The sequence below is a fragment of the Hypanus sabinus genome, chromosome 16 (assembly GCF_030144855.1).
Source record: "Hypanus sabinus isolate sHypSab1 chromosome 16, sHypSab1.hap1, whole genome shotgun sequence".
Classification (NCBI taxonomy): Eukaryota; Metazoa; Chordata; class Chondrichthyes; order Myliobatiformes; family Dasyatidae; genus Hypanus; species Hypanus sabinus.
The window spans coordinates 18,909,118-18,922,698 of NC_082721.1; the positions used below are offsets into that span (position 1 = coordinate 18,909,118).

The following is a 13,581-nucleotide window of genomic DNA, read 5'->3' on the forward strand; positions in this document are numbered from 1 at the left end:
TTCTAAAAGTTCCTTATGATAAAAAAAATTACATTCATCAATTGTGACAATGAAAATTTTAACAAAGCTTTGCTCAAAACAAATTCATCTTCCTGATTCCCTCCAATTCACCCAAATCCACACTTCAACTTGCCCTACATCTAGAACTGACACTACGTGCTTTTTAAGTTACATTACAATAATAGCACCACTGCCTTTTCAAGATGAAAACTTAACACATTGTCCTTCCAATCATTTTTCTGAGCTGCTGAATTTTTGCTTTATGGCACTACCCAGTTTTGTGTGAACTAAAAGCAGCAAACATTTAAAAATTACAGACTATTAACATGTTATCCTCCAAACCCTCTACTTAGATCTACATCAATATCTACACAATCTCCAGTAATGTTATTGAACTGAAAAGTAAAGACAAAAGTCCTGGCTACTTTTCAGACTTTCAACATTCTGCAGTTGGTGTTGCAAGGGGACTTAGGAGTCCCAGAGCAGGATTCTTTATATGTTACCTTGTAGGCTGAATCAATTACAAGAAAGCCAAATGCAATATTAGCACTGATTTTGAGGGGACTAGAATATAAAAGCAAGAATGTAATACTGAGGCTTTATAAGCCATTGGTCAGACTGTACTTGGAATATTGCGAGTAGTTTCGGGTTCCATATCCAAAAGATATCGTGGCATTGGAGAGGGTTCAGGAAGTTTACGAGAATGATCCTCGGAACGAAGCAGTTAATATATAAGCGTTTGATGGTTCTGGGTTAACATGGAGATGTATGCAATGGTGATGGAGAGTCTCAATTCAGAGGGCACAGCCTCAGAATAGAAGGACTTCCTTTTAGGACAGAGATGAGATGGAATTTCTTTAGCCAGAGGATGGTGAATCTGTGGAATTCGTTGTCACAGACAGCAATGGAAGCCAAGTCATTGGGTATATTTAACGAAGAAGTTGATGAGCTGTTTATTAGTAAGGGAGTCAAAAGTTATGCGAAGGCAGGAGAATGAGTTTGACTAGGAATGTAATCAGCCAGGGTCAAATGGCAGAGCAGACTTGAAGAACTCAATGGCCTTATTCTGCAGCAATACCTGAAGGTCATTTATCAGACTAGTGACCCAAATGCTAACTGATACACAAATGACATTTACTAAAGCACAGGTCAAGTCATTGAATTTGAGATTATAACTTACTATCCTTGACAAGTCCGAGAAGCTCCAAATGGGTTTAACTCACTGGTCTATTTTAACTGTAGGAATATGCACAAAATTAGATTTGTAAACACTTACTGTATATTTTTGTCGATCCTCACAATCAAATGGTTTTAGAGTTCTTATGGAGACACAGAAGCTGCAGAATTGAAAAATAATAATTGCATACTACTGAATATATTAAGATTTTAAAAGAATCAACATATTAGATGGCCTGAATAATAAAACAAGCTTTCAAAAATTGTTCTTGTACTAAAGTATAATCTTTAAGATCTGAGAAGTAACCTAGCAAGGCACTAACACCATGTTACCCAATACAGTACATTAGTATTTAGGTACAATTAAGACGGCAAACACTGGCAAAAAGCATTACTCTAATGACCAAAATGTTTCTAACATCGTGTGGGCCTGCAAAGGAAAGCTAGTACAAGAGCAAGTAATTAGGAGAGTGTATGGAACATCACACTTTATAAAATGTGTATTGCTATTAAAGTAGAGAAGTTTTGATAGAACTTTACATGATACTGGTGAGACCACTCCTGAAGATTGCATACAATTTTAGTCTGCATATTTAAGGATGTGCTTGCATTGGACAAGAGGCCAAAGTAAGAACATAACTAGGAGCAGACATAGGCCACTTAAGCTTATGCCTACTCTGCTATTCAGTAAATACATGGCTGATCTTATACCTCAGTGCCACATCCTGAAATATGAAGAAATGTTTGTTTATATTTAATAGAGCATAGAGGTACTACCAATGAAACACAAATGCTTTGCCTCATGAGTTATCAGGAGAGGCAAAATTTTAGAACACAACATGCCCACCTTTCAGAGGATCAGATATCTTTGGAATTCTGTAGCACAGCTTTGGAAGCTCAGTCAGTGACTATATTAGAGGTGGCAAATGACAGACGATTAAATATGAGGGGACGAAGGGTATGGAGAGAGCAGGAAAGTTGGGCAAGATTAACTAAAGCTATAGCTGATTCAATGGAAGTGTAGGCTGAAGGAACTGATATGTTTTCCCTATCAGAAACTAATCAATACTTACAGGAAAAGGGAAATAGGGGCGGGGAGAGGGAAACTAGACAAGATACCACATAGCAATGCAAAACTTTAAAAAATTGTGTTCCTAAAGTAACATCACTTACCCTTTTTTGTGCCTTTCTGCATTGATTATATTTTCATCTACAAACAATATGCTGGCCTTTTTGATTCTGGATTTTACACTTCTTACCTGTAGATAGAAGTGCATTCATAAATTAGATCAATCTAAACTTTAATTGGTAAATCCAAACTTTACCGGGTTATTCTGCTACATTTCAGTGCTAAGAAAAGGCATAAGAACAAATGCAATAGTAATTGCAAACAAGCTAACACAACCCTGTCATGGAAAATTCTGTAAGTCAGTAAACCTGAAATGACACCAATAAAAGAATGGCAGCATAGTAATAAAGTTGTTGCCTCGTATTCCCAGTGACTCATGTTTAATCCTGACCTCTGACACTGAAGTTTGCATGCTCTTCCCCATGGCTGTTCAGGTTTCCTCCACTTAGCAGTGTCTTTATGTCTTTAGTTGCCATGTAAATGGTTCTTAATGTCTTCCTCTGAATTGCAAAGGTTCACAACTTGGTCAAAAAAATTCTTAACTTGTGCTAAAGTATCTATTGCTACATCCAAACTAGACTGGATAATTTTGAAAACGCCGGTTTAATGTAAAAATGATAGGCGTCCACACTATGCGTTTTTGAAAATATCTCTATCCACAATGAAACAGAGATTTCGGCAAATCTCCTCCTACTGGGCATGCACAGGACACATCTACCAAAACAAGCAACCTGTTTGGTGTCGAATCTCGCCGTAAAAGTGAGCGTTTGTGTAGTTACAGACTAGAAAAACTTAAAACGATGGACAGCTGCTGGCTATCACGCAGGAGAATTTAAAAGTAAAAAAAAACAAATACTGGAGAGTACAGAGGCAACCGACAGGGAATTCATGGACAGATTGACCCGGCTGACGACGAACATTGAAAAACTGACTAACTCTGTTGCATTAATAAAGCACCTTGTTAAACGTATGAATGTTTTAATGTCTGCATCAGTGTTATCTTGTATTTCCATACAATGTTACATTAGGCTGTTACACATCTATTGTCAGAGAAGTACTTGCATAAATAGGTAAACCACCTTCATATGAGCAAGGACAGAAAACAGGGCAAAGTGAGTATACTTATTTATTTAGTAAGTTATGGGTCAAGTATTTGGTGAGTACATTTCTAACTCTTCTGGCTTCAGTCTCGCTGCCGTCTGTTCTGAAATTGTTAGGTTGTGTTCAAGAAAACAATGAACACTGCCGTCTGATAGCATTTTCAGAAGTCTCTGGTAACCCCGTCCACACTGATCTGCCCAAGCAGCATTTTCAAAAATACCCACCCTGGAAAGCGTTTCTGAAAAGCTCTGGTTTCAGGGGACAAAAACACCGTTTTAGTGTAGATGGAGGGTAAAAATGAAGAGAAAAAGTTTCAGTTATGGATTTATCCGGTGTAGTGTGGACGCAGCCTAGGTCCTCCTTCTGAGATGATGTTCTCTAGTTCAGCCAGACACCCCAACAATGGGAAACACTTGTGCTTCATGCTACTCAGAATACTGGGGACCTTAAACTGAACTATCAATCAAATGGAGAGAGATTACCATTCCAGGTAGTCTCCCTCATCAGCATTCACCACAGGGTGGGTTCCAACTGTGTTACACAAGCTTACACAATAGATTAATGTAATAAAGATAAACACTTGACATCAGTGCCCTTCCGATGATTTGAAAAGGCTTTCAATTCCACAGTAATCCTGTCGCAAAGTGATAATTTGATGCCATTAACATGCAGCTATTTACATAAGCAATTTTTATATATAAAAGCCAATGTGAATGTTAATCTTGCTTATAACATTAGATCAGTATATCTTGTACTTTGATTATATATCTCCCTTACCACTGCAGGCCAGTTTGGGTACTTCTGGAATTTACACCACACCAACATCCCTTCAGCGACTGACCATTGCTCTGCAGAAATAACAGGAAGAGAATTAATTAGCTCTCAATTTGCCAATGTGATCGAATCTAGCATGAAAATATTAAATGAGCCTAAACAACTTAACTTTAAAAAATACAAAGCATTTCAATTCTTTTCATTTTCTTCTAAAATCTGATCATTGGCAGTGTTTTTTCCCCCCTTGGGACTTAAATTTTAAGGACATTTAATTACGTTTTAGATTAAAATGCCAAATGCCCAAAGTTCAAAGTAAACTTATATCAAAGTACATATATATCACTAAATACTATCTTTAGAAACATTTTTGGTGGATACAGTATATTAACAGATGCATAAACTTTATATGCCTCCATTGTAGTCTAGCATCAAATTTTCTTGCATCTTGATAGCAGCTAAAGGAAGTGCAGAGAATATGATAGAAAGCTAGGAGATAATATAGGTTGTGTGGAGGATGCACTTTGGCAAGTTGTTTTTTTAAGGGGGGGAAGAAAATGCAACATGAAATATAATATGGTAATATGTCAATCCACTTTGATACAAGTTGTAGAAATGGGGAGAGACTGACTGGATATGGCATGCCCAGGTATCCCTGTACATGAATCGTATAACAGCGAGCACTTAGATAAGTATGTTAGCATTTATTGCAAGAGAACTTGAGTACAAGTGTAAACATATCTTGTAATTATACAGAACACTAGTAAAACTGCACCAGCAATTTTGTGTACAGTCTAATCTCCCTCCCTAGGGAAGTACATACTTCTGATAAATTGAGTGCAAAAATTCACTGAAACCCACTGTCATAAAGGGGAACATGGGCAGAGATTGTCCAATGAAAGATTATCTCACAGAAACATTTAAAATTCTTATAAGATAGATGCAGGGATGTTCTTTCCCATCTGGGGTGCTGAGAATCAGGGGTCACTATTTCAAAATATGGTGAACCTTTGCAGCAAGATAGTGGTGAGCCTCAGGAATGCTCCATCCAGGAGGCCTGTGAAGGCTCAGTTGCTGCATATTCAAAAGAATTACAGGGTTTGGATATTATAGGAATTATAGGATATGGCATTAGTACAGACATTAGCACAGAAGTATGAGATCAGCCTTGCTCTTATTGAATGGCAGAGCCAGTATGGCTTGCTTCTGTTTCTATTCCTTATACTCAAACACTGGCCTTTTGTTTCTCCAATGGGAGACAGAATGAAAACAAGTGCACACTTTTAAAGATGAATGATATAACTTTTAACAGTATCATTACACATAGTTTACCATTTTGGCATTCATCCTCAGGAATATAGGTTATAACATAACTTGAGATTTAGTACAACGGAAAAACTGGAAGGTAGATGGAATGAAACCTTTTCATTGATCAGGGAGATTAGGAGATGCTGATATCTTAAAAGTAGAACCAGGTCATTCAGAGGTAACCTTGGAAAAGTTTCACCACAAAAACGGTGCAATTCTCTTTCACTAATAGTATATACAAATTAACCAGAGATTATCAGAAAGTTTTGCCAGCTAAGTGCTTCAGTTGGATTAATATAGCATGTGAAGTTTGGAATTTCATGGAGTGGCAGGTGAATGCAACCAGGAAGATCAATCACTGTCAGCAGGTCAAAGCAAAGGGATAAAGAGACCAGTTTCAAAATCAGAGTGTAAGCCACTGAGGCTTCAAGAAACTCAATGGCTCTGCTGTTATTGTTAAGTATAGCATCCAGTACAAAGAAACAATTTACTTTGATATTCTTGTGACAAATATATCTGCATCCAACTGTAGTTTGTTGTATTCATAAACAAAACTTGCATAAGCTTAAATTGTGAACAATATTAAAATTTATCCAATATTACATTTTATTATTAAGGAATGTGGAAATGCTAGTTTGAAGGTGTACAAATTAGCCATGATCTCAAAGAATAGTGAACTGAATAGCCTACATCTGTTCCCACTTTTCTTTAAAAAAAAATGCAACCACCAACTTATACTAATAAAGTATGTTTTATTTGCTTAAAATAAAATTTAGGACCACTGAATTCCATAGTGCTGCATAACTACCTGCTCCACAACACAAGGACAAAACTATAGAGCAGGTTAAAAAAAAGTTGACAAACAGTAAATATTGCTCATGTGTCACTATATTTTCATTATTTAAACAAAATTAATGCCTTGAAGATTTAACAATATTTAACAATGATTCTTAAAACAGTTTTTAGGACGTAGTGGGTTTGAGACTTGAGAGAAAAAGGAGAAATTAAATTTTATGTGTATCCAGATGACTGGAGGTTAGAAGTCTTACCTTGGTGTGACAGGATGCTCGGAAGGTTCTCATCATCTTCCTCATCTCTCTCCTCTATAATCCCTTCTATGAATTTACTTGTAGAAAGGGTGTCCATTGAACTGAACTCTACAGATAATGAAGAGGATGACTGTGTTCCTGCATGAAGTCCAAATATTTACATTTAAAGACAGTACCAGCAAATGACCAGTTCATGTGAACTGGCCTTTGGGCCACTTTCAGCTTTTCCTGAACTTGTACAATCTACCCAGAATCACTGAAGTCTAATTCATCTTCTTAAAGAAACAAAAAACATTAAGCCAAGCTCTAAATAATCCATGGCTAGAAGATCTTCCTGTTTTATGTTAACATGGGCACAACATAAACTGGGAAGATCCTGTGTGTTTTGAAGCTGGAATCTATGCTTAGTAGAAATGGAAAATAAGTGGAGAACTGACAATGTGAAATTCAAGATGACTTTTCTATAGGAAACATGAGAGGTTGCAGATGTTGGAATCCGGAGCAAAAACTAAATTGGTGGAAGAACTCTGTAAGTCAAGTAGCATCTGTGGAGGCAGAGAATGAACATCTATTACTGAAAATTACAAAATTGTAGAAGTGGCACTTCTACGTGGCTCCACATTTGTTCTGCTGAAAATAATCAGAAAGATATACACTGCGCTGCCACTGGGAGCTGAGTATGTGATTAACTGCTTGATGGATTCTGTTAACAAGGGCCAACAGAACAATGAATCTTTAAAGTAAGTGACACTAGGCTGGGAGCAGACCCAAAGATCCTAGTAATGTGGCAGTCGTAGAACCAAAAAAATTGAGAGTAGAGACTTGCTAATGAGAACAGAGACAAGGCTAAGAAAGTAATTACAAAACACAGATGGGGAAAACCTCTGCAAAAGCTAAAAATCCAATTAATTCCTGCAACTTAAATTTCCCATACTAATGTTAGTAGAGCAGATTAAAATTTCATATTATATTACAACTAAAAACAATTGACAAAAATGGTCCAAATGGATTCCATTCACACAACAGGCCATAGATTCTATGTGATTTGTATCGACATAGTGCACCAGTGATGACAATTGCAAATATTCAGTCTGCCTGATCTGATGATAATGGAATAGGTTGCTTTGTCTAGGACAACATTGTGCTTCTTTAGTGATATTGGAGCCACATTCATTCAGGAAGATGAGAATTTTATAATCACATTTGTATTTTAGGTTTACATATCATAAGATAGTCAGCTTCTGATTCTATAGCTAAAGGGCTAGATTTGATGTTCAATTTTCTCATCCACAAACAGGATATTTATGAGCTACATTTAATTTCTATCCCGAAGACCTTCAACCTCAAATGTCAAAATGGAAAAGTAGATTAATTAAAAGGATACTTGTGAAAACACTTATTAAAAAACCACATTCAGACTATTTTAATAATGGGACAGATGCAACACACGAATGACCCAGAGCTGTCATCTGTCTCTAGTATGTTTAGAGTGCTCCTTTTTGAGAATGCAAGTAATGGTTCAATGGTTCCATTATTATCAGAGAATATATATACAGCCGAAACTCTTCCTCTTCGTAGATATCCATGAAACAGAAGAAAACCCGATGACTGAATGACAAAAATGTTAGAGCCCCAAAGCCCACCTCACACACAAGCATCAGACACAACTCCATTAAAGTTAAATTAAATATTAATTTTAAATATTTAAAATTAGCCATGATTGAATGGCAGAGCAGACTTCATGGACCAAATGCTGCTCCTATATATTATGGTCTTAATTGTTAGCACTATTGGTTTGTAGCCCAAGATGACTGGAAAAGGTAGATTTCCTTCGTTTTGTACAGACATCTGGAACACACCTCTCTCCCCGGAGATAAACCATAAACCTTTGATGCCTGTAACAGAACTAATTCTCAAGTGATTCTTCAATCCTCAGATTTTTCAGAAAACAAAAATTAATGATACAGGAAATGCTTTTGAGATATGAATCTGGCAGGATTGCTCTCTTAAATAAAATACAAGCACAACCTTGATGAAGATCTGATGAAAAAATGAAGATCTGTTGAAGAAACTTGGAAATCAAATTTGAGTTGTTTCTCTTTCCACAGATACTGCCTGACCTGAGTGTTTCGTTTTTTATATTCAGAGTTACAGCATCTTCCTGGATTGGCTTCCAGTAAGCTTGTGGCATGCTTGGAAAGAGTAGCTTCTAAGGGGCCAAACACAGGTGTTATTGACTTTTTCCCGAAATGTTTTTGTTATGATCAGAAGACCCTCCTGAACATTAAGACTGCAGATCTACCCCATCGACAAGATGCTCATTGGCAAAGAAACTGAAGGGGCTGGAACTGGTGTGGATCACACTGCTGCCTGTGTCAGAGGCATTATGCACGAGGGTGGTGTGGGTTGTCTTAGTCACTATTCTCACGATTGCAAGACCCTGTTGGACATTGATTATGTGGAATCTTGCAAGTCTGACTCAATTTTATTGGTGAACAACAGAAGGGCTGCGTGGTCTCTATCATAATGAGCACTAAGCCTCAAAACCGCAATGTCATCTGCTTGCAGCCAGCCAGGAAAAGCATGGAAGGAATCTGGTACAAAATCCATGCTGCAGCCTGTGTTGCTCTCCAGTGCTCGCTTGGCAGGAGACAAGATGTGTTGCGTTTGACTGCAGATAGCTTCAACATTCATGAACTCAGTGACTTGAAATACATTTTTTTGTGTGGGATTCTATTTTACTGTCTTACAGGTGCTACGTGAGCCTTGTGCTGTGAATGACTGTTGGTACTGTTTTGCACCTTGGCCCCAGAGTAACGCAGTTTTGTTTGGCTGTATTTGCAGGTATTCATGTATGGTTGAATAGCAAGTAAATGTGAGTTTGAATGTGCAGCTCTTAATTATTTCTCCCCCCTCCCCACACCAAGATCTGCAAGGGTCTCCTTTTGTCCTCCATTTCACATTTCTATTATGTTACAAAGCATGTTTTACATAATATCAATGTAACCAGGTGACCATTGAATATCACTTTTTATTGTGAAAATGCACTTGTGTATTCACCTTAGCAATGCTAAAATAGCTGCCTGTGCCTTTAAGAGAAAACAATGATGTCTTTTTGCATGGATGGAGTAGCATGAAGAGTTGCCATGTTCTAGAAAGGACGACGTTAGAATACTGTTGGTGAGGAAAGATGAATAATATTTGATATTATCCATGTAAATTCATTTATTCTTGTTTGTAAATCTAGAGTATTAGTAACTTGATGTGTTTTACACGTGAATGCTTTAGATTTTTGCGAGTAAATTGTTCAGCACTGGATAGCCGGATTACTAAGTTCCTTAACTGGCCTCTAGGTTAGCCTTTTTAGTAATTCAACTACAAGGCAATATATTGTACAAGCTTATTTGCCTTTCTTTATTGTTTCATGACTGAATGCCAATGTAACAGAGTAATGTGAATGTGTTAATTTCTGTTCACGCAACGTGAGCGAGAACTCATTTCAAGGTCTTGCCTATGCGTGTTTGGAAGTTAAGCATGTGTGTGCCAAATTTGAGTACATCTTAGTTGAGATAAGATGCATTTATTCATATTTTCAATGTTGTGTACAAGGTGGGATTCTAATGTTGTATTGCTTTTTTAGAACTGCCACTACCGTATTGGCTTTGTATATTTTGTTTTAGTTATTTTCATTCTGTATGCGTAACAAGAGTGTGGTCTGAAGTTAAACTGAGATTGTAATGTCAGGAACTGTTTTTAAAATTTATTTTGTTGTTTTTACTTTGATACCCTCTTTCTGCAATAAAACATCCAAAACAGATAAAGGAATTTAAGACCTGAAAAAGTATTTGTTGTCCTGTGTGTATACCTTTCCCCAGGCTACACAATCAAAAATATTTAATGTCTTTGGTTATAGATGTATGTGCTGTCACATCACTTTGGAGGAAATAATCGATGAGCAGCACAGGACTGCAGAAGTCAAAGAGGCTGCCTCGGAACTGCAGGGATCTGGATATAATCCTGTGCTCATCTGCTGTCTTTGCAGAGTTTGCATGCTATCGAATTTCTACCACTTACTGTGGTTTCCTGATATTCTCAGACATGGTGGTGGGCCAAGGTTGAAGAAGGGTCAGACTAATTCTAATAAAAGGGTTTTTGACCCGAAATATTAACTTGATTTCTCTTCCACAGATGCAGCCTTATATGCAAATATTTCATTAAAAAAGATTAATTTGCTCCCCCCCCCCCCACCAAAATTGCAATCTTTCAGTTTTCAGACTAGTACAATTCTCTATCAAAGCACACTTGGAAGTTCCCCAACCCCATACTGCTCATTTCTACCCCTGACCCAAGATTCACAAACAAGACTACCCTGATAGACCCATTGTTTCTGCCTGCTCTTATTTTACTGAGTTATCTCCTCTTACCGCAGCTCCATCTTGTCCCCCTGGTCCAGTCCCTTCCCACTTACAGTGGCATGTAGTTTGGGCACCCCGGTCAAAATTTCTTTTACTCACTTAGCTATTCACAGTAACAGATGACCCGATTTCCAAAAGGCATCAAGTTAGAGATGACACATTTCTTCAATATTTTAAGCAAGATTACCTTTTCCATTTCCATCTTTTACAGTTTCAAAATAACAAAAAAGGAAATGGGTCTGAGGCAAAAGTTTGGGCACCCTGCATGGTCAGTACTTAGTAACACCCCCTTTGGCAAGTATCACAGCTTGTAAACGCTACCTGTACTCAGCTAAAGGCCAATTTATACTTCTGCGTCGAATCTACCTACCCTACACAGTAGCCTGACACGTACCTCCCCAAAAATGTAACTACGTGTCATGGCGATGCAGACCGCAACAAATGTGATCGGTCCGCTTGGTGCATCGCATTTCCTTCTATGCATTTCTGGATGCTTCTGAACGATGGACAAAATTGTCAAATCCACCTACCGACATCTGAAAATATTTGAAATGCATTTCCTTGTCCACGTCTCTCAGTGGCCGGACAAGCACAGAAAATTCACCCTCCTTCTGCCTCAATGGTCATACACACCATCTCCTCCGACGTCTTCTCTCTTTCCTGCATTGCAGTAATTTCAATATAAGTAACCCGTGTTCAACATTTATTAGCTCCAGTTCCAACATGATGCGCTCAGTCTCCATTGTTTGAAATGCATACAGAAACTCAACACAGCGGCATAGAAACCCCACCACCAACTAGTGTTTTGGTGGTGAATTGCAGAGTGATGCAGACACACCAACGCACAGGTATAAATGCTCACAACAGCACAGGCTATTTGCATAGGCTACAGTGTAGAGCCTATGCAGAAGTATAAATCAGCCTTAAGAGTCTTTCAATTCTTGTCTGGGAGATTTTCACCCATTCTTTCCTGTAAAAGGCACCTAGTTCTGTGAGTTTCTTGGGCCATCCTGCAGGCATTGCTCTTTTGAGGTCTATCCATAGATTTTTGATGACGTTTAGGTCAGGGGACTGCGAGGACCATGGCAAAACCTTCAGCTTGCGGCTCTTGAGGTAGTCCACTGTGGATTTCGAGGTGTGTTTAGGAGCATTATCCTGTTGTAGAAGCCATCCTCTTTTCATCTTCAGCATTTAAAAATCTATTTATTTATTTATTTTTTACAGGCGGTTTGATGTTTGCTTTCAGAATTTGCTGGTATTTAATTGAATTCATTCTTCCCTCTACCAGTGAAATGTTCCTTGTGCTACTGGCTGCAACACAAGCCCAAAGCATGATCAATTCACCCCCATGTTTAACAGTTGGAGAGGTGTTCTTTTCATGAAATTCCACACCTTTTCTGTCCAAACATAGCTTTGCTTATTGCAGCCAGTAAGTTCTACTTTAACTTCATCAGTCCACAGGACTTGTTTCCAAAATGCATCAGGCTTGTTTAGATGTCGCTTTGCAAACTTCTGACGCTGAATTTTGTGGCGAGGATGCAGGAAAGGTTTTCTTCTGATGACTCTTCCATGAAGGTCATATTTGTGCAGGCGTCGCTGCACAGTAGAACAGTGCACCACCACTCCAGAGTCTGCTAAGTCTTCCTGAAGGTCTTTTACAATCAAACGGGGGTTTTGATTTGCCTTTCTAGCAATGCTACAAGCAGTTCTCTCGAAAAGTTTTAGATAACAGACAATAAGTACAGTAGGCCATTTGGCCCTTTGAGCCAGCACCGCTTTTCAATGTGATCATGGCTGATCATCCACAATCAGTACCCTGTTCCTATCTTCTCCCCATATCCCTTGACTCCGCTATCTTTAAGAGCTGTATCTAACTCTTTCTTGAACGCATCCAGTGAATTGGCCTCCACTGCCTTCTGAGTCAGAGCATTCCATAGATCCACAACTCTCTGGGTGAAAAAGTTTTTTTTACAACTCTGTTCTAAATGGCCTACCCCTTATTCTTAAACTGTGGCCTCTGGCTCTGGACTCCCCCAACATCGGGAACATTTTCCCTGCCTCTAGCGTGTCCGGAGCATGTTTCTTGCCTCTAGTATGTCCTTGGTTTTCTTGGTCTTCCAGACATCAACTTGACCTCCACCGTTCCTATTAACTGCCATGTCTTAATTACATTATGAACTGAGGAAACGGCTACCTGAAAATGCTTTGCTATCTTCGTATAGCCTTCTCCTGCTTTGTGGGCATCATTTATTTTAATTTTCAGAGTGCTAAGCAGCTGCTTAGAGGAGACCATGGCTGATGATTGTTAGGAAAAGGTTTGAGGAGTCAGGGTATTTATAAAGCTTTGAAATTTGCATCACCTGGCCTTTCCCAATGATGACTGTGGACAAGCTAATTAAGGTCTGAGACCATGGTAAAAGTTATCTGAGAGCTCAAATCTCTCAGGGTGCCCAAATATTTGCATGGTGCTCCTTTCCTTTTTTCACTCTATAATTGTACAAAATAAAAATAATACACTAATCTTGGTTAAAATGTTGAAAAGTATGTTTCATCTTTAACTTTATGACTTTTGGAGGTCAGTTCATCTTCTACTCACTTAACTATTCGCAGTAACAGAAACTTTGACCGGGGT

At 38.3% G+C, this 13,581-nt stretch overlaps 1 protein-coding gene across 8 annotated transcripts in view; it reads right to left on the reverse strand.

Moving 5' to 3' along the window:
- The window catches only part of LOC132406047 (PWWP domain-containing DNA repair factor 3A-like), an 82,039-nt gene that overhangs the window by 20,558 nt on the left and 47,900 nt on the right, over positions 1-13,581 (reverse strand). For all 8 annotated transcript variants that reach the window (XR_009516048.1, XM_059991221.1, XM_059991222.1 and 5 more), the window contains 4 exons: positions 6,535-6,672; positions 4,184-4,254; positions 2,350-2,435; positions 1,277-1,337 (listed from right to left, as the gene is read on the reverse strand). Coding sequence is in view for 7 of the 8 variants with exons in the window: in XM_059991221.1 (XP_059847204.1) it covers positions 1,277-1,337; positions 2,350-2,435; positions 4,184-4,254; positions 6,535-6,672 (356 nt within the window). In the remaining variant the exon portion in view is untranslated. The remainder of the gene's footprint in view (positions 1-1,276; positions 1,338-2,349; positions 2,436-4,183; positions 4,255-6,534; positions 6,673-13,581) is intronic.